This window comes from Protopterus annectens, chromosome 3.part0, assembly GCF_019279795.1.
Source record: "Protopterus annectens isolate FY-2018-M chromosome 3.part0, PAN1.0, whole genome shotgun sequence".
NCBI classification, from domain to species: Eukaryota; Metazoa; Chordata; order Ceratodontiformes; family Protopteridae; genus Protopterus; species Protopterus annectens.
Window position 1 is genome coordinate 758218200 of NC_056731.1, and position 25811 is coordinate 758244010.

Genomic DNA, 25811 nt, shown 5'->3' on the forward strand with positions numbered 1-25811 from the left:
GAACTGTAAATATACCCTTTGTCAGGCACCTATGTTTCTATTACAGTGAGGAAGCTTGTAACTGCTCGGCCACCCATGCCTGAGTACATATAGCCCACAAAACCCTTGGGAACCAATAACTATCACACTTTATTGTGAAGCACAGCTAGCTTAAAAAGGCACCTTAAGTCGATATCCTGGTATTCTACTATAATACTATGCAGGAGATGCTCCAATATCCTGCACCATTGTAAAAATTCACTTTGCATTTCTGATACACTAACCTTCTGGGCTACATAGCTTTTATACTTGGCAATTTCAGTTATAAATAGTGACATTTGCTTTGTCTGTGTTAACTCTCACAGAACAGTCTTCATAGTTTTTTCCCTTGGAAAGTTATCTGACTGAGATTGCACCTTTTTACTTTATAAGCAGTGCATAACAGCGTTTGTCTCTTCTTTTCCTCTGCCATAGTTTAAATTACCAGTATCCCTTATTACAATCCTCACAATAGATTTCCACTTACTTGTGTTTTTGAGCCAAATTATTTCTGTAAAGGAAAGCTGCCCTGCAAAACACTGGGCAGAGATTGGCTTTCACTACCTAACTGTAGTGCCCCTGCTCAACCACCATTTTCATAATCAAATCCTTAGAACAAGATACTGTGGCCTATCATCCAGCTGTGAACTACACGAATTACTGCAGATTCTCAGCAGTGTTTGTTTAATTACAGTAGATTGTTTCTGAAACTACACACCACCCTACATGGTGAAGCCATGCTCTGTTTGCCCTCATTATGCTCTGACTCAGCATGCTTCCCAAACATTTCCATACTACTGTACATGTCAAATCAACCAATCACAAAGTACTATTACTCTTGGGACCACTCTAACATATTTGGCAGATAATCCATACCCACTTAATAAAATCTTCCAACTCATAACCTAGTCATAAAGGCACACCCACAATCCCTCCTGCTCTTATCCGTCATTGCGGTAACATAACTCACAATCTACCACTACCAACTCATTTAACTCCTGCCCCACAGTGAGACTGGATTCACACTTATAACAATACAAGCCATAATTTTCCCATCTCTCCAACTTCAAAATAAACCACCTCTATTGAATTCTTTAAATTCAGTTACTCACATTATAACCCATGGCTTAATAAAATACCTATAAAACAGAAAATGTAGTACAAATGCCTCAGTCATCATCAGATACTTGTTCTAAAACTAAGTGGAGACATCCACCCCAATCTTGGTACAACTATACTAACACCACCACTTTTATCCAGTATTTCCATGACACCCCTCAATAACCTCCTCCAAGTCTATCATATCAGCAGGACTATATTTCACATCAGTCTAAGAAGCATTAATAACCAACAACCTGAAATACACCTACACATGTGAGTGTGTATTTATCTATCTATCTATATATATATATATATATATATATATATATATATATATATATATATATATATATACACACAAACAGACACACACACACTCTCAAACACTGACAAATATACATAGCCACACACATATTCAAGACATTCTCTCACAGAAAATGCATACAGGATAAGACAAAAAAGGATCCTAGCAAAACTGTACTTATATAAAGCAAAAAAGTCTAAAGAGTACTGCATACAGGACAAAATAAGGAGGAGCTAGCAAAAGTAACAGTTACAACGGTCCCGTGAGTAGAAATGGATGCCTCTTCCAAAAAATATCTGCCCTGAAGTCAGTAGAACACACCACCACCTGGGATACTGGGAGAGGGAAATGAAAATTAAAGGACAGGTAAGAATGTTGGTACATGGGTGCACAACACGGTGGTCTTATGTATTACGTAATTTCTGATCTGATGCAGTAGCCTACACCTGTCATGGAGGTGGTGAGCCAGTACTGGGGAAACCTGACTAACTTGTTCTCTAACTACACCCCCTGCATCAAAGCAAATATTAAGTCTACTGTGTGAGGAAGTACAAAAGAAGGAACTCAGACAGGCCACTGCAGGAGCTCATGCATCAAACATCCTCAATTCTAGTTAATTAATATGGAATCCTCACACAAGGACAGCGTGCTTGACTCACAGAACCGTGTCCTTAGCTTTTGTGGGATGTGGCATCCACTAGTACTTCCACTAGGAATTCACTTCCAAGAGAAACAGTGTAGAAAAATATTTATCCTACATCTCTTGCAGGTCAACGGACTCTAAAATTTACAGACCAGGATGTTCCTTATTCGCTGGAAGTGGAAGTGGCCAGAAGCCAGCAAGGAAACATTACATTTTGAAGAAAAGCGAGGTAGAGATGCCCTTAGGCCTGAACTCATTATTCTCTACCTTCTGTGCATCCTTCAGGATTAGGAACGATGAACATATGAACATTTGGAAAACCGATGTACCTTCATGAGCTACTTCCAAAATCTATCTGACAGCACAGAGGAATGCACTGAAGAAAGTGCAGACCTTTGGTGAGAATGTAAAATGGCATTACTAAAATGCTGGCAAGAGGGGCAAATGGGTATACTCTGTGAAGGTCTAAGGTAGGAAAGACAAATCCAGTAATGGTCTTCACTCTGGTACATTACGGCCACATGTATGTGCCCATCTGAATGGGAAGCTTAAAGCTAGTTCTTCAAGCACTGAATGTAGTCTCTTTTCTATGACAATTGTAAGGAGGAGTTTTGCAGAGTAAGAATGGCATGAATGAAAACAGCAGTCAAGTAGACCCCATAACACAAGTGTATGGGATGTTATGGCCACCATTAATGTACATATTATGATTTTTTTACTAGATACTGTGCAAATGGAGAAGATTCCATTGCTGAACCCACTTCAGAAATCCTCTTAAAGTTATGGTGGCAGAAAAGAAAGTTGCAAAAAGCTAAAACAGGACATAAATTCACATCTGAAGACCTTGAAGATGAAGAACTACAGCATTTCTAGTTTAACACAAAACTTGTAGTTCAACCCTAACTGCAGTACTGCAGCACAATAAATGAAACGTCCCAAGTCTGTGTGCATTGACTTACCACAGGATCGTACTCCCAGAGCTGATTGCCCTTGAGATGATGGCACTTGAGCATCATAACAGGCCCATTGAGTTTGGAAACATCTAAACATAAATCATCTGTTCGAATTTCTTTGTTGGCAGTGTAAGAAAACACCTAAACCAAAATATCAACATGTAACATTAGGTGGGTTTAATAATGGGTCAGACAATATTGAAACAGAAGTTTAATTATGTCATTCTAAGCTTTCTGGTTGGAGTTGCATGCAATCCTTACCTGGTTGCCACCCATGCCGTGACAATTAAAGATTCCCACTTTCTCATTTTCTTTCCTAGCCATATTGTCAAGACATTGGTTGGTATCGACATTTCGGATCTGTTCAGGAAAAGAATAGAAAAGAAAATATTACAGTTTCAAACTGCAAGTCTCATTGAGCCCTTGGCCCGTTTCCAAAGGTGATCAATACAGCTCCAAAACATAAACAAGCAGTACAAAACAGAATATACTGCACAAACAAAATATACACAAAATGATAACTTACTTACAAATTATATTGTTGAGACACAACCAGTAAAGCATTAACCTCTCACCAGCACTGACTAGCTAAACATACATTACTTGCTAGGTCATACTGAAGATTTTCCAGATTCCAGTGCCTATCCCTAAAATTCAGACCAACAAGGCAAAATATGTTCTACACATCTGCAAGTCTTCATTAAGAAAATTCAAAAGTTCTGGAACACTAATAATAAAGGCTTTGAAGCGTATGCCACAAGACTGTACTGCACATTCCAGAGTAACTGATGGATGAAGCTTCAGCTAGATGAATACAATTGGTCAAGTTTCACCTAATAAAAGTAATAAAATAAAACAAAAGAAGCATGTTTTGCAAAGAAGGCTTACCCACCATCACTACCCACGTGGTGGATTTTACCCTCATAGTTTTATATATGACAAATCCTATGACTACACAACCACAGACAAAAAGATATCTAAAAAACTGAATTCCTGCAGGCACTATACTAGAAGCAGCTTTAGTAATGGTATTCTCTGAGAAGAAAAGCTGATGAGTTGCAGCTCACTCAGTTGTGTCAACAAGTTGCTGAATCATCCAATTCACACTCAATCACATGTAAAAAAAAAGTCTCCAAAAATAGGTCTTAGTTTTTACAAACTTAAAAAAGTGATGGACAGTACAAACCACGTTTAAGGCCTTAAAACAGATGATGATTTCAAAATCCGGATTTTTTGCAAGCTTCTATTCTCACCTAAAACCAGTTCATCCTATTTCTTCTTTTTAATCAGGTACCCCTGGACCTGACTGCTTTCCTGAAGAATCAGGAGGCCAATCTCCCACTAGCTTAGAATTAGCACTACAGAGCAAAGGATCTGGGGGTGGGGGGTGGGGGGTGGGGGGGGCAGTTGCGAGCATGTATCTGGGAATTATCATACTTACAGCTGTCAGCCACCCTAACTCTGACAGCGGCAAGTGCAATGAGGTTAGGCTGTCATCGTCACCCCCAGCTTGTTTACCCTGAGATGATCTATGAGGCTCCTGGTCTCCACCAGAGGTCACATAAGCATCAAAATTTCTAAACGCCCCCTACCAGGTTAGGAGAGCTGCTCATCAGCTGATTCATCCTAACCAGACCAGCTCTACCAGTGGCCCAAGTCTGGTTCCACACCTAGGCCATGAGTATTCAGATGGACACCCTGCCACTACATCAGGCCGATCCCCAAAATCAGCATAGCTTTAAGAATATAATATGATGGTGAAACAAATCATACAATTCCAAGTAATCAGGTCTTAAGTATGACAAAGATGAGTAACCCCTTACTCTTGTTATTAAAATGGCAAGTATATCTCTTAAGCAAAAACAGGACTGCTTAGCAAGTAAATGCAAAACATTTTCTCAGTAAGTGGTGGTCTTCAAGTCAAGTAACAAAAGAAAACACCTTCATGCCCTTCTGTTCTCCCTGAACTGAGCTGTGTGTATAGTGCAGTCCTCAGTTGCTTTTCTCCCTCTAAAGGCTACAGCTCTAGACTGCATTCACACTCAAGGGATGCATGCATGTGGATAAAAATCATGCTTAATACCCAATTATACTTCAAATTCCCATCAGTGAAGCTAAACATCCATATGTGTTTAATATCATGAGTTCTTAACAGTGAAATTAATATCAATTTCTGATTACTACCTCATTGTTTTATGAATTCCCACAGCAGTAAGCCTTATGCTGAACATCTCTATCATGCACAGAACTATGTAAATGTCAACATACTATGATGTACAATCAATGAATATGAAAGGATACATCTGCAAGGAAGTAATTCTTCTTATGAATGATGCAATCAAAGAAACAACTAAATAGCAACAAACAAAGTAGTAAGATACTTTTGGAAAAGGTAAATAGTAATTCAGCCACTTACGAGGCTATATAGAGACTTTCCTCCCTCTCAAGAGAGGAACTGGACAGGAAACTAGCATCAAAATGACAATTCAAAGCAACAATACTGTTGACAGAGTACTTGAATATAGCAGGTATTCAAATACTGCACACTTGCTATAGCCACAATTATTTATAATGCCCTTGATGGAGGGGAGCATGTGGCAAGGAGCATGTGTCAGACAGCCCTGGGACATTCTTAAGAGGGAACAATGCTAAGCATTGCCCTCTCATAAATGAAAAAAAGAATCAGATTTTGACAGATAAACACCTGCATACAAACAAATGACCACAAAACAGCTCAGTTCACAGTATTTATGGTCAATGAATTAAAGGCTTGTCAAATAAAGGCATTGGACCTCTGGTAAAATGAAGTATGTGTAAGGAACGTATTAGTAAATGGGAAAGAAAAAAGTCAAAGAAAAAGAACAAAACTAAATATGTCATCAAAGAAGCAAAATGACAAATTTGAAAGAAACAAAACACACTATAGACTCTACAAAGCAAGAGAGAAAAGGTATGGAGACCTACTGAGCAGGAAGGAAGTACATAATTACATAAGTCATTGAAGAAGCAAGAGAAAGACTAGTACTAGTTAAATCAAAAGATGGAAAAGGCAGTCAGAATATCAGACTCAAAACAAAAAAAATGTTGGCGACTCAGAAAGATAAACATAGTCATTTAAAGGCACAATAGAGGAAAACAAAGGTCAAAGAATGGGCAATAAAATTTAAACACCACAGAAGATACAGGGGAACATAACTGATCTTAAATAAAAACGTACACACAATGCATAAAGATTTGCTCAGTCAATATTGTTTTTTTTTTTTAAAAAGAGGTGAGACAACCTGACTAATAAACAAAAACACTACAGTCAGGGTTACTGATGCCAAACATACAGTGAGGAGAGGGTTCTGAAAATGCAGCACTACTAGGTAATGACCATGATTGCAGGCATTCAGTAAAAACTCTTGCAATAGTATAATGAACTGGGGATGCTACTCAGAAAGATGCCTTCCTGCCAGCCTTTCAGAAGACAGCAGTCCTACTTTAAATGAATTCAGGATGTCTTCGGGTTCAAGCGTCCTCTAATGACACATTAACACATGCCATCTTTAATTTTTTCCAAAATGAAATGGAAAAAAGTGACATCCCTGTAAAGGTTAATATACTAAGCATTAAACAGTAACCGCTGCAAGCACACATTAGAATGAATGCATCTAGGACATACGGCCAAAGACGTTTCCTAAAATGTAGTTCTAAAGAAAAATGGTCTAAAATGCATTTGGAAAAATGGATATAAAGTTCTTCCCCTCAGTCCTGTGCACAGACTGTCCCCTTGCACCACTGCAATTAATCAAGAACTTTTAAATCTATGAGGTAACATGAATGCCATGCATGTACAAAAATGGTGACAGATGGCTACCTATGGATGCTATTACTTCTAATGCTGGTAGCTACTTTTCCCTTATATTTACAGTTTCAGCAAGAAAGAAAGGCTGAAAGAAGTGTTAAATGTTTTAAATCTAATTTTTGATTCCTAGCACAGTTCTATGAAATCTAGTTACAACGTTTAAAGCTCTAACATGAGACTAGAGATTAATAACTGCGTTTAAGCACCTTTCTGACATCAGAAAAGTACTTAACAAGGCTGTCTTTTCCCTGGGGTTAACAGCATAATTCTAATGCTCTATATACTTGTTGTTGTGTCTTTCGGCTTTTCCCGGTTAGGGGTCGCCACAGCGGAACTCCGGTCCACTAATGATTGGCAGTAGATTTTTATGTGCCGAGTTGCCGGCCCTGACGCACAACCTTCAACGAAGGTACGCCCATTCACACATGTCTCCACACAGAAGCCACTCTAGCTGAGAATCGAACAGGACAACGTCTTACTGTGAGGCGACAACGCTACCGCAGCACCACCACTGCAGATATTAAAAGGTGCAAATTGAAAGGAGGACAAGACATTCTTGTCTTGAACAGCAATGATTAACATCTACTTTGCTGTAGAATAGGAGTCTGCATTAACATAATTCTGTGTTGCTCGCATAGCCAATCCTTGTAATTTAAATCAGGTCTGACTGTCTTGTTACTGGACTTCTGGCTTCTCTTAGAATTTGGATAATCTCTGAAGAAAGTGATTTCATTTTAGGGATCAGCTGTAAATCTAAGAGTAATGACGCTCACATTCAAAATCCTAGAATGCAAAACTATTGCTTGCTGTTTCAGGTTCTTTTCAAGAAGAATAAATGCCATCACACAATAGTACATAAATCCATGGTTGGCAGGGTCATCTTAAAATTGTAAGAATTAGGTTTGCTTTGTTTCGTTTTGCTTTCAGTAAAACAGACTGCACAAAGGGAAATGGAAGAAAGTTGTATACCAGATTCTGGGCCTAAGGAATAAAGAAACAGTCTTTCACACCAGTGGAGAATGGAAGCGAGGAACCTCAGGACTACCCTGAGTAGTGAAGAGGTCTGTCTAGGAGGCCCCTACAGATGACAATGCAGGGACACCTTGTAAACAATGCTGATGGAATGGCTGACTTTGTGCCAAAACCATTCACCTGTTGTTGGTCACCTACACTGAGATAAACAGCTTGTAAGTTATACTTAAGTTTAGCAACTACTTTGAGATGTTCAGTTTCCCTAACACAGAGAACAGATGTAGGCATCCCCATACAATGATGTACTACATCAGTGTTATGTTGTCTACATTTATTTATAGAAGTCCTGGAAGAAGGCAAGTCTAGATGGCTTTCAAGGTTCTTTCTTTCTTCATGTGAATGTGGAAAGTGTGACACTGAAGACATCAGGCCCTCTGCCGCCACAGAGAAACAAAACAGGTTGCTACAGTGCAATCCCAATGCACATGAAGTCAGTTAAGAATGAAATATAGCAGAGGAAATGGCATACCTAAAGCCAGACACAGTGGTTGAGTGTAAAGGCAGAATTTGGATTTTTTGAACCAGAGGATCTGTAGTCTTGAGTCAATTTTTTTTAAAAATATTTAATGAACAATTCTCATTTTTTTACATTTAATGAATACTTCTCATATCCATCCTTGTGTTAGATACCATGGGGATGCAAGAAGACACTAATCCCCAAGGCTCTGTGATACTGTTTTGTTGTTACATACTTTAGGTGGACATTAAATCACTAAATGATGTAAAAAAAAAGACATCCTGTTCACTGCAAGGCAAACCATTGCTAGCAGTACATACAAAAGTGTCTTGAAGAAACTGGACATCAACTGAAGTCTGTCTGGGGCTTTTTTTTTTTGTAGTACATAAGAGGTTATTCTCAGAACACAAAACAGATTTTGTACCGCTAGCAAAAGGAACAGGATGAAGAAGCTACAACAAAAAAAAACTGACCACCTTGGGTAAAGACTGAAACAAGGTAATGGCTGAAAAGAATGTCTGACCAGTCTACCTATAAAGCATTACCAGTAAAAAGATTAACAGAGAATCAAATTCAAAATATTGAATTTTCAAATCACAGAAACCTGATGTAATAGAATTTCTTGTAATGTCAAACTACTGAGAAATTAAAATGTATTACAAATACACTATCTGATACAGTCAGGATGAGCATCCTATTCTCCTAACCGTTTCAGTTTCTAAACATATTAACCATATAGCTGAAAATGGGTAAAAGTACTGCAAAATATGACTGAAAAGTTAGTGTATTTACAAAGTACAAGGGTGTGAAGTAAGAAAATCCAACACTGATGGGAGCTACCCTGCATAAACTATTTTGTTAAAGTGCTTGATTTACTGCTTCTGATATATTTATCTGTTTAAATGTATTTAACAACAATTCAATATTGCAATATATTACACTTCTTCAAATTCCTGGTTTAAAAATTCAAAATTCTGGATTTAACTTTATGGTGTTATTTTTTAAAGATAGTCTTTCTTACAAGTATCTATTGAAATATACTGTAGTGTCAAGTAGCTGAAATATGGTGTCATATACCTGGACACTTCTGAAGCTGCAGAAAGGCCAAAAGGCATGGCTGAGAACTACAAATGGAAATTAATGTTTGAAACCTGCAGCATTTTATGAGGTGTGTAGGTGAAGAAAATTTCAACATTATAGCAGTTAGGACTCACTTTGGAGCTCTTACTAGGACACTGAGATAGGAAACAAGCAGCTACTCTTTGCCAGTCCAGATAACTCTACATTAAGTTCTAATGTGGTGTTCTAGCTTTTGCTAACTCAAGTTACAAAAACAAAATGCCAAAGACAGGAAGAACAAACACTTAACTTCAGGTCTAATGCTTTTATCTGTACTGTAGCAAAGACTTCAGAACCAGCAAGAAAAAACAAAAAAAGGACAAAATGTTCATATTGCAGACTAATCAACAAGGAGCTTCTGCTTTCTGAGCCATATGGAGAAAAGTTGCAGAGCAAATGATTAAATTTCACTGAAATTCAAGTGGTGTTACTTAAACAGCAACATGCCTGTCATATAAATGTTTCTATGAGGACAAGACCTTACACAGACTTTTAAAATGTATTCATTAACATGCATATGCCAACAGAAATTACATAAAACACTTTTGAAACATGGTGCCATTTGTTCCAGTTTTAATAAAATCTTATTTTTTGTGCTTAACAAGTCACTTTGGACAACAGAGGTGGGGAATTTATCAGCGTATTGGATTCCCATGAATTAAAATGGCAACTGTGACTCAAAGCCAAAAGAACCCCTGGATTCAATGAATATTAACTTAAAAAGGTTCACTTAATTTAAGATGTATGAATTAGACATGGAGTTTTACTATAAAAATGTTTTTATATACAATTCATAAATGGTTTAAACCCCAATTGGCTTCTATTTAATGAATAAAAGTGTGACATTTTAACATATGTCTTGAAACTATTGTGCTCTCTGGGTGTGCAGCTTTCTGCGTTGTTTTCAGTGGTTAATTGTTGTCAAAAATTATATAAAGCACTTTTGAAACATGGTTCTTTTTGGCCAGTTTAAATCAATTCTTATTTTTTGTACTTAAACAAGTCACTTTGGACAACAGAGGTGGGGTGGGGACTTAGTGTGTTGGATTCCCACAAATTAGAATGGCAACTGCAGCTCAAGGCCAACAGAACCACTGGACTCAATGAATATTCATTTAAAATGTGCACTCAAGATGTCTGAATTTGACATGGAATTTCACTACTTCCTAATTCAGTCTTCATTTTTAACTTTTCATTTTCTTTATTTTCTTTTTTTTTTTTTTAAGAAATGCTTTTATATTCAATTCATGAATGGTTTCAACCCTACTAGCTGCTATTTAATTAATAAAAGTGGACATTTCAACATATGCATCTGATGCACAGTTCCACAGCAGGACAGAATTTGCAGAGGTCTGCCTGGAAGAAGTTCTGCTATTTGAAGAAATATCCATCCCAATACCCTAGCATATGTTTTCCCAGGGAGGCTATGTAGTGTGAAACCATTACAAGAGGAAGATATCTTCCTATTTTTCTTTTTGAAAATGGGACCCTATCCCAGTTTTCCAGTCCAGATGTAGTGTTCCAGCCTTCCATGTAACCCAGTTTCAATCTCTATTTAATAAAGTATCGCAGCCGTGCTATAGCGGAACTGTTCAATTCCCTCAGTACCTTTATTAGTAAATTCACACAATTTTAACAATGACATGTATACATAAAGTTATAGAAACCAAACCAAGCCAATGCAAACTGTTTTCATTAGTTTTTTTTTGCATTATACATATGCATTTACTTTTTTAACATTCACTCCAACATTACATAAAATGCTTAAGTACGGACTTCTCTTAAATTCTATTTCTACTCCAGAACACTAGTCTTAATGTATTTTTCCAACAAATCCATTTACTTCTATGTAATTTTCTCTAAAGGTCCTACCTCCAACTCTTAGCCGCATCAGCTAGTTGGTTCTGATTTTGATTTCCATTTTCTAGTACTTGCTTTTCTTACTAATCACATTAAACTTAGGACAGCCGCACTATATCTAGGCATTCCAGATCCTACACCCCGGCTCAAATGAAAATTTCCTTAGTTAGAATTACTTGCTTCCTCACCATTTCTGAAGAAGCACTCTGCAGGGAAATTTTAAAATCTGTTGCCTTGTTACATTCAAAACAACATGTTCCACAATTACCTCTACCTTTCCCATCATACCTCCAGCAATTGTTATTTACCTAAGAAAAGTGTCTGTTTGGGATATAAAAATACCAATGCAAACACTTTGATGAAAAGTCCTAAACAACCTAAACTTTGATGCTTACTTGATAGACGTACAGATCTCTTCTCAGTGTTCCTTTGTATATTGTCTTTCCGTTCTTTTTCCAATTTTTTTAATTTCTTCTGATTGATTCTTATAGTTATTTTGCAATATTTTATATGCCCTAATTATCCCTTTAACATCAGCTTCTTTCTAGGATAAACTAAAAACGTAACCACAGCTGTTTTTTTTCCCCACTTGGCACTACCCTATCCAATTATCTTTGCCCATGCTCTTCTCAGTCCCTAGTGGGAAGGCAGTTTCTGACTTGCAGTCCAATCTTCTGCTTGGTCTCATCCTGCCCTGTTACATTTCCATTCACAGTTATCTGCTTCTACTACCATGATGGTCCTTTTGTTAAATATCTTCTATAAATTCTAGCACTCTCTTGCTTACACACACCTACATACAGTCATCCTTTTTTGTAAAATTTGTTTCTTCATTCTTGTGTTGGCATAGTGCTTAGAAAATTTTCTGCTACTTTACAAATATAAATTTTCTGTACAGTTACTCTGCTTAAGAAATTGTATCTAAAAATCCTATTCATGATGATGCTTTTCTATTAATCTGAAACCTTCTGCTGATGTTATGGATATGCACATTAACTGTATGCCTTCAAATCAGGTAGTCCTTTTTCAATGGGGAGGAACAACTTATCCCAACATAACTCTTGCCCTCTTTCCTTCTCAAATACATCCCTACAACTCTTTATTCACTACGGCCCATGACTTCTCCTCTGATTGATAAAAATACACCTGACCTATATATAGTAAAGGGACTAAACGCATATTTACTCTTGGATCTTACAATCTATATCTATAATCAAGAGCTTCTAACTTCTCAATTTTTGTATTATCTTTCATTTAGTCTCTTCCCACATATCCTTAGCTGCCATAACAGAATCCTCTTATCCATACAGCTTTATACTTCATCTTATGTCCCCACAAATGTGGGTATTGCTTAACCAATTCATGTGGGGGTACATAATTTACCACCACAGCCTTTATTTTAGCCTCATTTTATATCTTGAAAAGACTTAAAACAATCTCAAAATGTTCCACAACACTGACAGGTCCTTTTTTAGATTTATTAAGAAGTAAGTAACACAATGTGAATAAAACTAACTTTTTCTGATTGCAATATTATTTATATCCGTGAATTTGGGAGACTCTTACCTTCTTTGCCAATGGATCTAAGTATAAGGCAAATAAAGGGAAAAGAAGACATCCCTGTCTGGCTTCTCTGTTCAAACCCAGCTTGTCAGACAGAAACCTACCCCCACCTTAATTCTTGTGTCAGACACTTGAAATATCCTCCTAAAGAACCCCACTACTCTATCAGGGAATGCAAATACCACCACTGCCCTACTCATAAAATCCCAGTTGACTCTAGCAAATGCCTTCTCTGTATCAAGACCCACTAACAATTGCATTTCTTATACTCTGCATATCCCTCTGAATCATCACTGTTGTGTTGATATTATCAAATGTTTGCCTACTCTCCACAAAACTATACAGATCCATATCTAGCAATTTTGGCAACACCTTTGTCATTCCCTTAGCTAGTATAGACTATTACCATGGTTTAAAATTGAAACTGGTCTATATGAAGCTGCATTTGAAGACTACCCAGTTTCGGTAATACAAGACCAAAGTTTTCTTCTGAGATGTTGGTCCTGTCCCTCCTTTTAAAATATTGCTAATCAAAACCTACTACATTATCTCTTTATTCCCTTCTAATTTCCAAATCTCCACAGGAATACTATCACCATTTTTATCTCATCCATTTCTGACTTTGCTGTTTGATTTGCTTGAACCTCATCTTCTTCTAACCTTATCACAGTTAAATCTTCAATAAATACTACCATTTGTACCATTCATGGGTTCCCCCACTCCTCCTGCTTTATACAAACGTTCATATAATTTTCGAAATATCTCTAATACTGCTACAGGATCTATGGTTCATTTTCTTATCAAAAGCTCCCCAAATCTGGCATTAACCTTTTCTACTTTCTGTTGCCCAAGTCACTGGTCGAAGAGTTTTTTGTGCTTTGGAGTTCAGTTATCAAAAAATTCTTGCTTAAAAGCAGCCTTTCCTAAATGCAGGCATATTTCCAGATATCCCCTTATTTTTCTCTTTAGAGCTCTGCAGTTGCTCCTCTTCTCGTTCTGAGATTCCCCTTCTACAATACTTTAAAACCTTTGACAACCCATTTAAATAATTCTTATTAATCGTTCCTATATAGGTTCATAGGTGTGTACTAGGCTAATGGCCCTGGGGCTTTTACAAACCTAGCCACAGGATTACCCTGGCATCGTGCCACCCGACCTTAGTTCCCAGTGCCTCTGTCAAGTAGAGCCACTGAAGTTACCCCTGGGGTGAATTTTTTATTTCCCATCCACTCATCAAGATTTCTCTTGAAGGTGGTCAGCGAGTTGCTCTGCTTGACATGTATGGGAAGTCTATTCCATAGCATGGGCAGTCTCTGGGTTATGATCCTGTCCCTCCAGTATGTTCTGTTGATTGTGGTAATGAGGTTGAGGTCTCTGGAGCATGTGGTCTGGAGGGATTGGGATTTCTTTAGATGTAGCATTTCTAACAGAGCTGGGTCAGACATGGCTTTGCAGAGATCGCCTCTAAGCAGGCGATATGAGACAGAGAATAGTTGGAGTTTTTTGAGTCTGTCCATATAGGACAAGTGTTTAAGGCCTAGGATCCTCTTTATGAGGTACTTTTGCAGCCTTTCCAGTTGTTGCAGGTGTCTAGTGAGGTACATGCCAAATGGGGCACTGTACTCGATGATTGGCCTAATGAAGGAGGAGTAGAGGGAGACAATGACCTCTTTCTTCCTGGTTGCAATACCCTTAGTAATGAGATGTGCCACACAGAAGGACTTTCTGACCACAGTGGCAATGTGGTGATCAAAAGAGAGGTTGCTGTCAACCTGTGTTCTCAAATTTCATATAACGCCTTCTGTGTTCAGTGGACTACTCTCAGTGTGGTAATTCATGGGAACAGGGTTTTTCCCAAAAGGGATGACTACACATTTTTGGCATTGAGCTTAAGGCCATGGTTCTGACACCAGTCATTGGTCTCAGTGAGGCCATTCTGTAGGATGTCAGCATCACTTGGGAAGTTAATAATAGCTCCCAACTTGCAATAGTCTGTGGACTTTGTCAGCCAGAGTCCCTTCATGTTGGCCTGAACTTCAGAGAAGTAGATACCAAACAGGAGAGGACCCAGGACTGAACCCAGTGGGACTCCACTCATGACTAGCTGGCAGTCTGACTTGCAGTCAGCTACTTTCACAGTTTGTTCCATCTGTGAGCCAGTTTGCAACCCACCTAGTGATATAGGGGTTGATGCCTAGCTTAGTGAGTTTTTCTGATTCCTGAGTGGGGAATGGTATCAAAGGCCTTGGTCAGATCAAGGTAGACTGTATGAACCACCTTGTCTTCATCCACAGCTCTGATAACTGACTCAAAGAAGTCAACCAAGTTGAGCAGGCATGATCTACCCTTCACAAAACTAAACTGTGTGGGATCCAGAGTTTGGAGATTCCCTATATCCTTGCTTATTAGGTCCATGATGATGTGTTCCACAGCTCTGCATATCAGACTCATCAGGCTAATAGGGCAATAGATCCCAGGGTCTGTAGTCGCTCCTCCATTGTGGAGAGGGATGACTATAGCAGTGCGCCATTCTGTAGGGACACAGCCTGAGGTGAGGCTGTGACTGAACAGGGCCACACAGGTGAGGTCTTTCTCTCTTACATCTATCATATTTTAAACTTTATTTTCATTTTTTCTCACTCCCTAGGTATCCTTTCTGAAGATATGTCTATCTTTCCTAATAACTCTCGAATCATGTCCACTAACCATTCTATAATTTTTTTTCATTTTAACAAATAGGTAGGAAAGCTCCAGTGTATCATTTTAAATCACTGCCCTGCAACTGTATTGGTGCATGGTAAAAACAGTTACTGGATGTGTTTCAGAGCTTCCAATTAAATACCCATGCGCCTGTGAAATGGAGTTCTTGTTGAGTCTAGCCCAGTTATTGTACCTTGGGGAATAATATGAAAATTCTGCCAGAGGTCCTGCTAGTAGATAGACATCTTCGGTTTCCAACATCTATCCTCTTTTGTTGCATTTTCCAGTTTAGGACCCACTACACTCACTATTAAAAATCAGGTTTCAGTCCCCACCCATAAGTAGTATTCCTTAATGAGAGTTAATTTATTCTCCCCAAATTCTCCTAGGCTTCATAATACTAGTTTTAGGTGGAATTTAAATATATGCCAACTCGATCTTCCTTCCATGCCAATAATCTCTTATTACCACAAAGCTCTCATTATTGTCTTTTCCCTTTTTATTACTAGTCGAGCCCCTCTCCCAATCAGTATTACCCCCTCCCCATTTCCTTTTGCACCGATATCCTGCTGAACAATTCTGAAGTCCTTTTTTTGCCAAATTCTCATTTCAATTCTATCCAAATGTGTCTCTTATAACATTGCTACTTGCACCCTATACTTTTTAATATAATTAAATATTTTTTGCTTTTTTTTCTATACCTGCAATGCCAATGGCATTCCATGATAAACCTAATATGGCAGTCATTCTGTTAAGAAACTAATTTTCACATTTAGCATCAAAGTTCTTCCTAAAATGTGTTTCGAATTTGGTTCAAACAGAGATGAGAAGCAGCAAATGTGTAAACGTAAAGCATTAATGTGTGCATGAAAGTTGATACCTGCACACATTGATGCTTAGCAGGCTGGTTGTATACACACTACTGCTGCTTCTCATCTCTTTTTGAACCCATGTAACATTTTCTCAGACTTTTTGCTTCCATAAAACACTCAAGCAACAAGAAATTAAATATATTTTAAACCCCAAACCCTTTTAAATAAATAAATGCACAAAACTATATACACTTTCCTAAAAGGGAAGTTAATCTCTAGATTTACAGGCAGTTGCCCCAAATACAGTAAACTCTCAGTTAACCAGCACTCTCAAGCAATCAGCAAAAAATATCAAAGAAATACAGTGCAATTTTCATGAGCTGCACTTTGTCCCCCCCCCCGCAGAAACGTACCTTACATTTTAAGAGTTTTAGACTTTTAAAAAGGAAGACAGGAATAAATTCTCTCTCTCCCCAACCTGAAATAAGTCAAACCAAACACATAGTATAGGGTACAGTATTAGTCAGGCCCGTTTATTAACTCTCTACCGTTATCCGGCATCTACCAATCCCCATGGGTGCCGATTAACTGAGAGTTTACTGTAGACAGCTACACAAAAGCATTACCTAATTTAAAGTTAGGTTTAATCATGATATAAGCACATACCATCTGGTCTTGTCCTAGTCTCCATTTCCCTCCCAAATGTGAAAAAAAAACTAGCATTATCTTAGTTAACTGATGCTTGGTCAAACAGTGCACTGTCAATGTTAAAGGAATAAACTTATTTGTGTCATGCTATATTAAGTATTAAGGTTGCTAGGAATGAAACTACTTGCAAAGGTATTCACTTCTTTCAGTATCAAACTTCCATTTCTTTTCACTTCAAATACTTATGATGTTTCTTAATACGAATGCCTCAGAGCACATTTTTCCGATACTGCTTGCAATAATAAACATACTGTCTTTCCACTGTTGTCACTTGATGTGAAAACAGCTAATAGCTTTACATTAGCAAGAAAACTCTTTTCAGATACTGTAAGACTAGCCTGTTTGCTTAGAGGAAAACAAATTTCCCATTTCTGCAGCTCAAATTAAGAACATTGGTCTATACTGTACAAAAACAGAAAAAATACTAGATTTGAATAAACATATAATATAATCACAGTATACTTTCCACCACAGCAGCCCAACGTCACATTACATTGCGCATTTCCAGCTTTTATCTTGTTATAGGACATACCCCAGATACATTAGAGTCAAGGAAAAAGTACTTTCTTAAATACCACTACTATAAACAGCAGTCACTGATGAGACTCCCTCTCAGATTTAAAAAAAGTACCTCTGCATATCCAAACAGAGAAAGTATGCAATAGAACATGCAGTTTATTTTCAGCTGATGGTTTCTGTGAAGCCGAAAGAATGTTGACTACTGCAGGAGAAAGTCTGGCATCTCTAGCTATGGTTAAAATTGGCAGAACCATGTGGTTAACGTCATGGACCTATGGTTCAAAGGAAGCAGTCCATCTGGATACTGATCCAACATCCATGCAGGATGTATCAGAAGAAGCCAAAGGTAGGGAAACCATGTCTGTCAGGGCCAAAAGGGGGCAATGAAGATCACCCTGGCCTTGCACTGCCTTGCGTTCTGTATACATTTCTTTATTAGGGGTAAAGGGGAAAAGAATACAGGAGACCTGTGAGACAACAGAAGACTAAAGCATCCCTCAGTGATTGTCCCTGTGGTTGGAATCAGAGCAAAGTACCTGCTGCATTTGTTGTTTAGATAGATGGGAAAGAGGTCATAGCAAGGTTGGCCCCATGACTAAAAATTGCCTGTGTCACTGTAGGCATGAGAGACATACCTCTCAACCTCTAGATAGAATAAATCTGGACCAAGCCAAAAATAATTGGGAGGACAAAGGCCCAAATATAGAGACATATTTTAAATATTGCTCCTATACACTTAAAAAATTACTAGAGCAACAGTTTTTTGCCTTATTATGCATCTTCTATGTATGTGGTGCAGCGGTTAACATTGTCACCTCACAGCAAGAGGTTCTCTGGATCAATTCTTGGCTGGGGTGCGTTCTCTGCGGAGTCTGCATGTCCTCCTTGCATTCATGTGGGTTTCTCCTCTGGGTGCTCCAGTTTCCTCCCACATTCCAAAGACGTGTCTGGAGTGTTTCTCCCCAGGCCTCCACTGAAAATAGGCACAGTCCTAGTCAGACTTTCCCGGTCAACAAATGTTAAATAAATAAAATAAATATGAAGCTTGAAAATCAAATATCTGTCATTATTCAGTGACTTCAGTTGTCCCTCCAAGATTTGCCAGAAAAATGCAACTTTAATAAAGAACAGTCCAAAATTATGAGGCAAAAATATGGACATCTTGTGAAAATCTGGACAGTTGAGAGGTGTGTTGAGAGAATCACTCATGAGGCATCAGTACTGTGCTGTTCAATTTGTCCACAAGTACACTGGAGGACCCTGGGATGTGCGCTGTTATCAGACAGTGGCGTGAAGACATTGTCCATTGCCAAACCCTCATGGCCTCTTGACATAGAGGATAAGATCAGGTTCCCCCTGCTTAATGAGGTTACTATAATGCAGCCATATTATCCATCTGTATAGAGATCACACCCATGGGAAAGGAGGTCCTGAAATACCTGCAGTGCTAGTACAACCTCTCTCAGCTTCAAGACACTGATGTGAAGGTTGGCTTCTGTTGCTGACCATGTACATTGGACCATCTTCCCTTCAAAATAGCCCCCACCCAAGAAGGGATGCATCAGTGGTGACTGTTGCAATAGGTGAACTTGTCTAGAAAGGACAGCCCTCAGCCACAGATAGGGATGTTATCCATCAAGCTATGTGTTTTTTTGCACACCTGCATAATCTGACTTTCTGAATGCAGAGGGTGACTGGATTGCGACCATTGTACTTTTAAGGTCCATTGCAGTATCCTCATGAAACATCTGGCTAATGGATTCATTAGAACTGCAGACGCCATGAAACCCAAGAGTCATAGGATTAATCTTGTTGGTGATGTTGGGTGATTTAGAACTTGAAAAGCTGTAAGACAAAGTGACTGGAATCTGGAAAGGCTGACTATTTGAAGCTTGATGTCTAGGTGGCATCCTATGAATTCTATACTCTCAGTTGCAGTCAGCTGACATTTTGGTAGGTTTATGTAAATTCCTTAATTCAGAAGCAGCTAGAGTACTTGGATCCCCAGTAGGAGCAGGTGCGCAGCTACTACTACCATGATCTTGGTGAACACCCTGTGGGCTGTGACGAGACTGAATAGCAGCACTTTGAACTGGAAGTGATTGGCTCCCAGCTGGAAACAGAGAAATCTTCTGGAGTGCTTTGCCATTTTGATGGGACAGTAGGCTTCCTAGAGCTCTACAGAACACAACCAATCGCTCTTCCTCAGGAAAGGCAAAATGGACTGAACTGTGACCATCTGGAATTTTGTCTGTCATATGAACTGGTTTAGGTGACTCAAAAATGGGTCTCAGGTTCCCAGTCTTCTTTGGTACTAAAAAAGACTCTGGAACAGATTCAGGAGTCTATGTGGTCATGGGTGACTAGTTATTCTTTTTTTTCTAGCACCTTTAAAATTTCTATGGCTAAGTCCCACTGATTGGGTGGAACATCAGGGACTTTCTTCTTTTTCTGAGGTGGAAAGGAAAGGGAAATGAATAGCTTCTGGATATCATTCTTAGCACCCATGGATCTGATGTTATGTGTCAGGTTTGAGAGTGCAAAAAAAGATGGCCCTCAAGTGCCTTCAAAGTGCAGCAGTTGGGCAACCACTCAGGAACAATGAAAGACCTTCTTGGAAAATGGACCACAAAAGCCTTGATTATGCAGTCTGCCTCTACCTCTTGGGTGTCATCCATTAAAACTGCCTACCCTCTGCTAAGGGAAGGGTTCTCACCTTGAGAGACATGGAAAAAGTACTTTGTGATTCACAGAACCACATCTTCCCCAATCTCTGGTTCTTAAAGAATGTTCTTTCTAGGATGGAGAAGCAGCTTCCTAACTGCAGAGAAAGTCTTGCCATCTCATTGGCTCACAGAAAGTTTATTCTTGACATTTTGTCCAAACAAGGTGGAACCATCATAAGGGGCATTAACAAAGGATTACTTGAAGTCTTCTGCAAAGTCACAGCCACATTCAGGCATGGCAGTACATGGTAATGAAGGTGCCTGCTGCTCTGGCTTTACTGTCAGCTGTATTAGAGAGCAGACGTATAGCCACATTAGAGGAGGATTGATGGGTGGAAAGCTGGGAGTCCCAACATCTTCTGAATATCTGCTGGCAATAGACCTCTCCCCTCCGAGAATGACTTGGTAATTTCTTTAGTCAGGTCTCTCTGGAACCTTGTTAAATGGGCTGGATGGTTCAGTGATCTTGGGCCGAATGTCACTGATGCATAGGCATGTTTGCCAAATCTGTCCATAGGCCTAGAATCTCTATTAGGAGGATGAATAGATGAACTATCTTCCAATAGATCTTTCTTGGTGGTTGCTGCCACCACCACAGCATCTACTGGTGGATCCTTAGTCCAGTGCTTCCTATCTGTTGGTGCTGATAACATTCTATCAGCTTTTTCAGTGATGGGCTCCACCACATAAGGGTCCTTCCATGCCTGTTGAATCATAAGATCAATAAGTGGATCAAAGGCAGGTACTACCCAGGACAATGTCGGTCCATAACCAAAGGCCTCCAAGAATACTGACTCATTCGACGAACAGTCTTGCGATGACCAACCTCCTTAGTTTCATTAACTTCAGAATGTCATCGAAGTTGATTTCTTCAGAGAGGGAGTGATGGAAACCCTCTCCTTCCTCTAAGTCAGTATCTTTGGTGAAAGACTCTGGGGAAGAGTTTAGGTGTTTTGATTTGCATGTCTGTTTTCTGGAATCCCCTTCTACAAGTGCAGTAGAAGGGTCAGAATTGGATGGGGAACTAACGAAGTAGGCTTCCTCAGAAATCCTTGGTACTGACTGTCCCTGTCCAATAAGATAAAAAAGCAAAGACACAGACTGCAGTTTGGAACCCAGCTAGCTGAAGCCACCTTGTCTCTAGCATTAGCTAAAAACCTTTTAAAAGCCGCAGAGGCTGCCGCTGAAACAGATGTCTCCCTCCATTCTGAAGAAGAAAGGGAAAATAACAACGAGCCCCAGCCTTGAAGCCGACCTCAGATTCGAGCTATCCAGGGCTGAAGCCCTGAGAGGGAAAGACAGCTCCAAGAATCTCAGTGTCAATTCACACACAGCACCCCCACCTGGAACTCAGCTCCAAAGCTTCAGCTCCGAGTCTCATCTCAATCCAAAGGCATTGGGCTTGAGAGAGAGAGTCAGTGTTGAAGAAGTAAGCTGACAAAGGTGCACAGGTTCCAACTGGTTCCATAATACCGAACACAAAGGACGAGTCGATACAGATTCCTGGAAAGGAGCTATAAGTTGGCCAGTACTTGGTACCTTCCAAGGGAATGGTATTGGGATAACCACAAGCTGTATCTGTGCTCTCAAAAAGTTCCTAGTCATCTTATTGGTGTCATGTTCTGCAAGGCTTCTAGACAGTTGAATTGATGCTACCAAAGATGGCAGAGAATATCTCCCTTCTTGTAAAATTGGGGATCAAAGTCTGGAATTCACTGGTCTGGTGAGTAGCTGGTCTTGTGAGAAGGAGAGCAGGCCCTAGTTGGTGTTGGTTCTGACTTTCTGGGAACCTTGGGGTGAGGGCCAACAGTTTGTCAGTTCCAGAGACCTTTTCTTTGAAATTTTAGAGGGAGACTTGCTCCTTTCTTTCTCTCTCTTATCCTTATCCTGTCTTTTTCCTTTTCTTTTTCTGGAAACATAGATTTGTCTCACTTAAGAGGAGTAGGTGTAGCTCTTGTCTGTGCCAGAGTCCCTTTAAAGTCAGCTTGCCCCTTCTACTTTGAAGGGACCTGGCACTAAAAGATATACAAATTTGGCACTATACATTAAGGTGTGTGACACCAAGACAATATACACGTTTGGAGTGGCAGCCCCGTGGTGGAAGTTTGTGTCCACACTCTAAGCACTTTTTAAACTTAATCGATTCACAATCATGAAAACCACTGCAAGTATCAACAATTTGAGAAAAACTATGTTTTTATTTACATAAATATGAATATTAAGGAATGTAAGAAAAGTAACCGAGAAGAGTCCCAAAGCCTTAACTTTTAAACAAGCTACACTAATGAGGAAAATGTAAAACCAAACAAAAATATGACTAACAGTATAAAGGTTTAGTAACACTAAGAATAGACTAAGGTGAGAGGAAAAACTCATGGTAGGAGAGGAGAAGCAGAAAGAAAAAAGAAGTTATGTACTCACCATAACGTTCCATGTGAGTTGTCCATCTCGCCTTCATTCTTTAGTGATGGGTTCGCAACCGATCCTCGGTTCCAACTTGGCCACTTTCAAAAGCTCAAGGTCTCCTAACTAGCTTGTGGCTTTCTCCCTATCCCATGATGCTCTGTGGAATTCCACAGATCTTGTTTGCTGGTATACTAAATATTTTATATAAAGAACATCTTTTTATCTCTCACAAAAAACAAGAAGAGGGTCAATGAGTAATAGATGCCAAACAGTAATCCCTTGATCCTCCAGGAGTCAAAGGCTGGGGGGGCAGGAGGGTGGGACATAAGAATGAAGGCGAGATGGACAACTCACATGGAACGTTACGGTGAGTACATAACATCTTTATGTGGTGATGTCCTATCTTGCCTTCATTTTTACTGATGGGACAGAGTCCCAAGCACCATCTTTCTTGGGTGGCTCATGGGAGAACATTCTTCAGAACCGGGGATCCAAAGGAAGCACCGTCCCTGTAAGTCAAATCCACTTTGTAATGAGTGATAAAGGTATGAGGTGTTGACCATGTTGCTGCAGCACAGACTGTATCACTTGGCAGTTTTGCACGAATGGAGAAAGAGGTAGAAATAGCCCAAGGAGAATGAGCTCTTATTTTGCCTGGAAGTTGTTTGTTTACAGAATGGTAGGTAAAAATGATGCAATCTGGATATAGTAGATTTTGTTACTGGAGCAACGTTTTTACATTCTGAAAATTATACAAATAGTTGTTTAATCTTTCTAAGTTTCTTTGTTCTGTGCAAGTAGAAATGTAATTGTCTGCGTACATCCAGTAGGTGTAACATATATTCTGTCTTATTGCCTAATTGGGGAAGGAAACTGGTAAGTCTATGGATTGGTTTAGGTTTGATTCAGAGCATAACCTTTGGTAGAAAGGATGGGTTTGTACTGAGAAAGACTCTGTCCTAATGGAACAGCATGTGAAGGCTGCCAGCCTAGCTAAATAGAATTTTGTAAATAATTCTGTCATTGTAAATATTAATATGATATACAGGCTTGTTTAACAAATGTAAGAAAACTGTGTTATGTGGTGAGCTTCAAAAATGTAACCACAGTGCACCCTGCTGGAAGAAAGCAGAAATGTGTATAAACTCTATGCCTATGTAATGTATGGTTTCATGATAGAAAACTGGGACATACAGAGTTAACTTGCAAACTCGAAAAATAAGCTGATAAGTAAAGAATTTTATGACTGTTTGTGATCTCAAGCTAAGAGACAAGATGTCTGGGCTAGGAGTTTCTTTCTATTGTCTTACGACAGTGATAATTACTAGGATTTACATGTAAAGTGTCTTTTATTGCTCTGTGACTTCCTGGCAGCTACAGATCACAAAGAAATGTTCAAGTTCTGTTAGCCTGGGAACTAAATCAGAGGTTACAAGAATAATGTAATCTGAGATGAGTCAGCAGTGATGTGCATTATCAATTTAAGAACTATCTCAGAGGGAGAAAGAGTGCATTTAGTATTTTGTCCTGAAGTTAACAACTCACCAGCACTTGCTTTACTCTGTAAGTAAGACTTAGATCTTAGTATTTCTCTCCGAGATAATTAGGAATATAGCCAGATTAGTGTAGATGTTTTCTATATTTATGTGAGACTGTCTTACAATGTTGTTTGAAAGTATTTCCTGTGATTTCTGAACTCTCTATTGTCACTGTGTTGAGTTAATAAGTACAGTCTTGCGTTTTTATTATTTATCATTAAATATATTTGAACATTTTAACTGTGGCTGTTTTGTGTAGAGATATATAAGCTCTTAGAATACTTGCATGTATATGGTGATACTGTACAAGCCACTCCTAAACAGCCTTCAAGTCTCAGTCACACTTACCAATTGGATAAGAATAACATTCACAGTAGAACTGGACACCCTTTGGTAAGGGCCTTTACAGTAGCTGATAAGAGTAGTTGGTGCCAGTGATTACTACCTTATAGCTTGGGCAGAAGGGGGCATAGCTAGTGAACCTGTGTCAGCCTTCCCCAGGAGTGACTGTGTGTTTGTACATAAATCAAATCTCAAAGTGTGTGTTTGTCAGCTACTTGGGCAGGGACATAAAGCACTGATTGGACAGAGAGGGTTACTGAAAGTTTTGGCTTGACTACTCGGCTGAGATCTGAACCCTATAGCTGTGCCAGTGGGTAGTCTTATTGGGGATCTGGAGATAAAGGGAGAAACCAGCCACAGACTGACTGTGATCTCTGTGTGCTCTTAAGGGAAATTGTATTTTACTGTGTGTGTACTTGTTATCCTCCCAATGTGCACATCCCTTACTGGTGTTACTGGCGAGGATTAAGACTCCTTGATTACTGGGTCACTGCACAGGCATCACATTGTTTGGCAGTGGTGGGATACCACATCAAATATTAATTGCATGATAGTGGTGAGTTAGCCACATCGCATTTTAATTGGTTTGTAGTGGTGTGGATAGTGAATTTCTGTAGCTTGTGTACAGTGATCACTGAAGGTGTTCTTGTACTCTAAATCAGCCACACAGTGAACATTCAGACTTCAGATCACAATTGTTTTATTTCATTTCTTAGCTTAGTCAGTGAGAGCAGGCAAGCATGCCAGCAGAGAAGTATGGCAAGCTGACAAGGAGCCAGTTGGTGAGATGTGCCAGGCTAAAGGAATGGTGCATGGAAACCTGACTAAAGCAGACATGATTGCAGCTTTGGTTATAGCTACATCAGAAAATAGCAACCAGGATGATGATAAGACTGGCCATGGAGATGTACAACACTCAGAGAATGGACAGCTCAATCTTTTTACAGAGGACTTAAAAAAAAACATCTTGAGCTAAAGAGACTCAACTTGGAGGCCAGGAGTTAGAAATAAAAGGTGAGGATAAGGAGAGGTAGAGGCAACATGAAAAGGAGATGCTGACTCTTCCCCAGAGTCATGGAGGTAATGGGGAAGGGAGTACCTGGACCCCAGAAGCACAAAGGGTCAGTAAATTTCTTCCACAGTTTATAGAGGGGGATCATTTT

General features: G+C 39.2%; 1 protein-coding gene across 4 annotated transcripts in view; it reads right to left on the reverse strand.

Moving 5' to 3' along the window:
- GALNT1 (polypeptide N-acetylgalactosaminyltransferase 1) overlaps positions 1–25811 on the reverse strand; it is a 1910365-nt gene that overhangs the window by 21432 nt on the left and 1863122 nt on the right. For all 4 annotated transcript variants that reach the window (XM_044065104.1, XM_044065106.1, XM_044065102.1 and 1 more), the window contains exons 10-11: positions 3281–3379; positions 3026–3160 (exon numbers count right to left, since the gene is read on the reverse strand). In XM_044065104.1, the coding sequence (XP_043921039.1) occupies positions 3026–3160; positions 3281–3379 (234 nt within the window). The remainder of the gene's footprint in view (positions 1–3025; positions 3161–3280; positions 3380–25811) is intronic.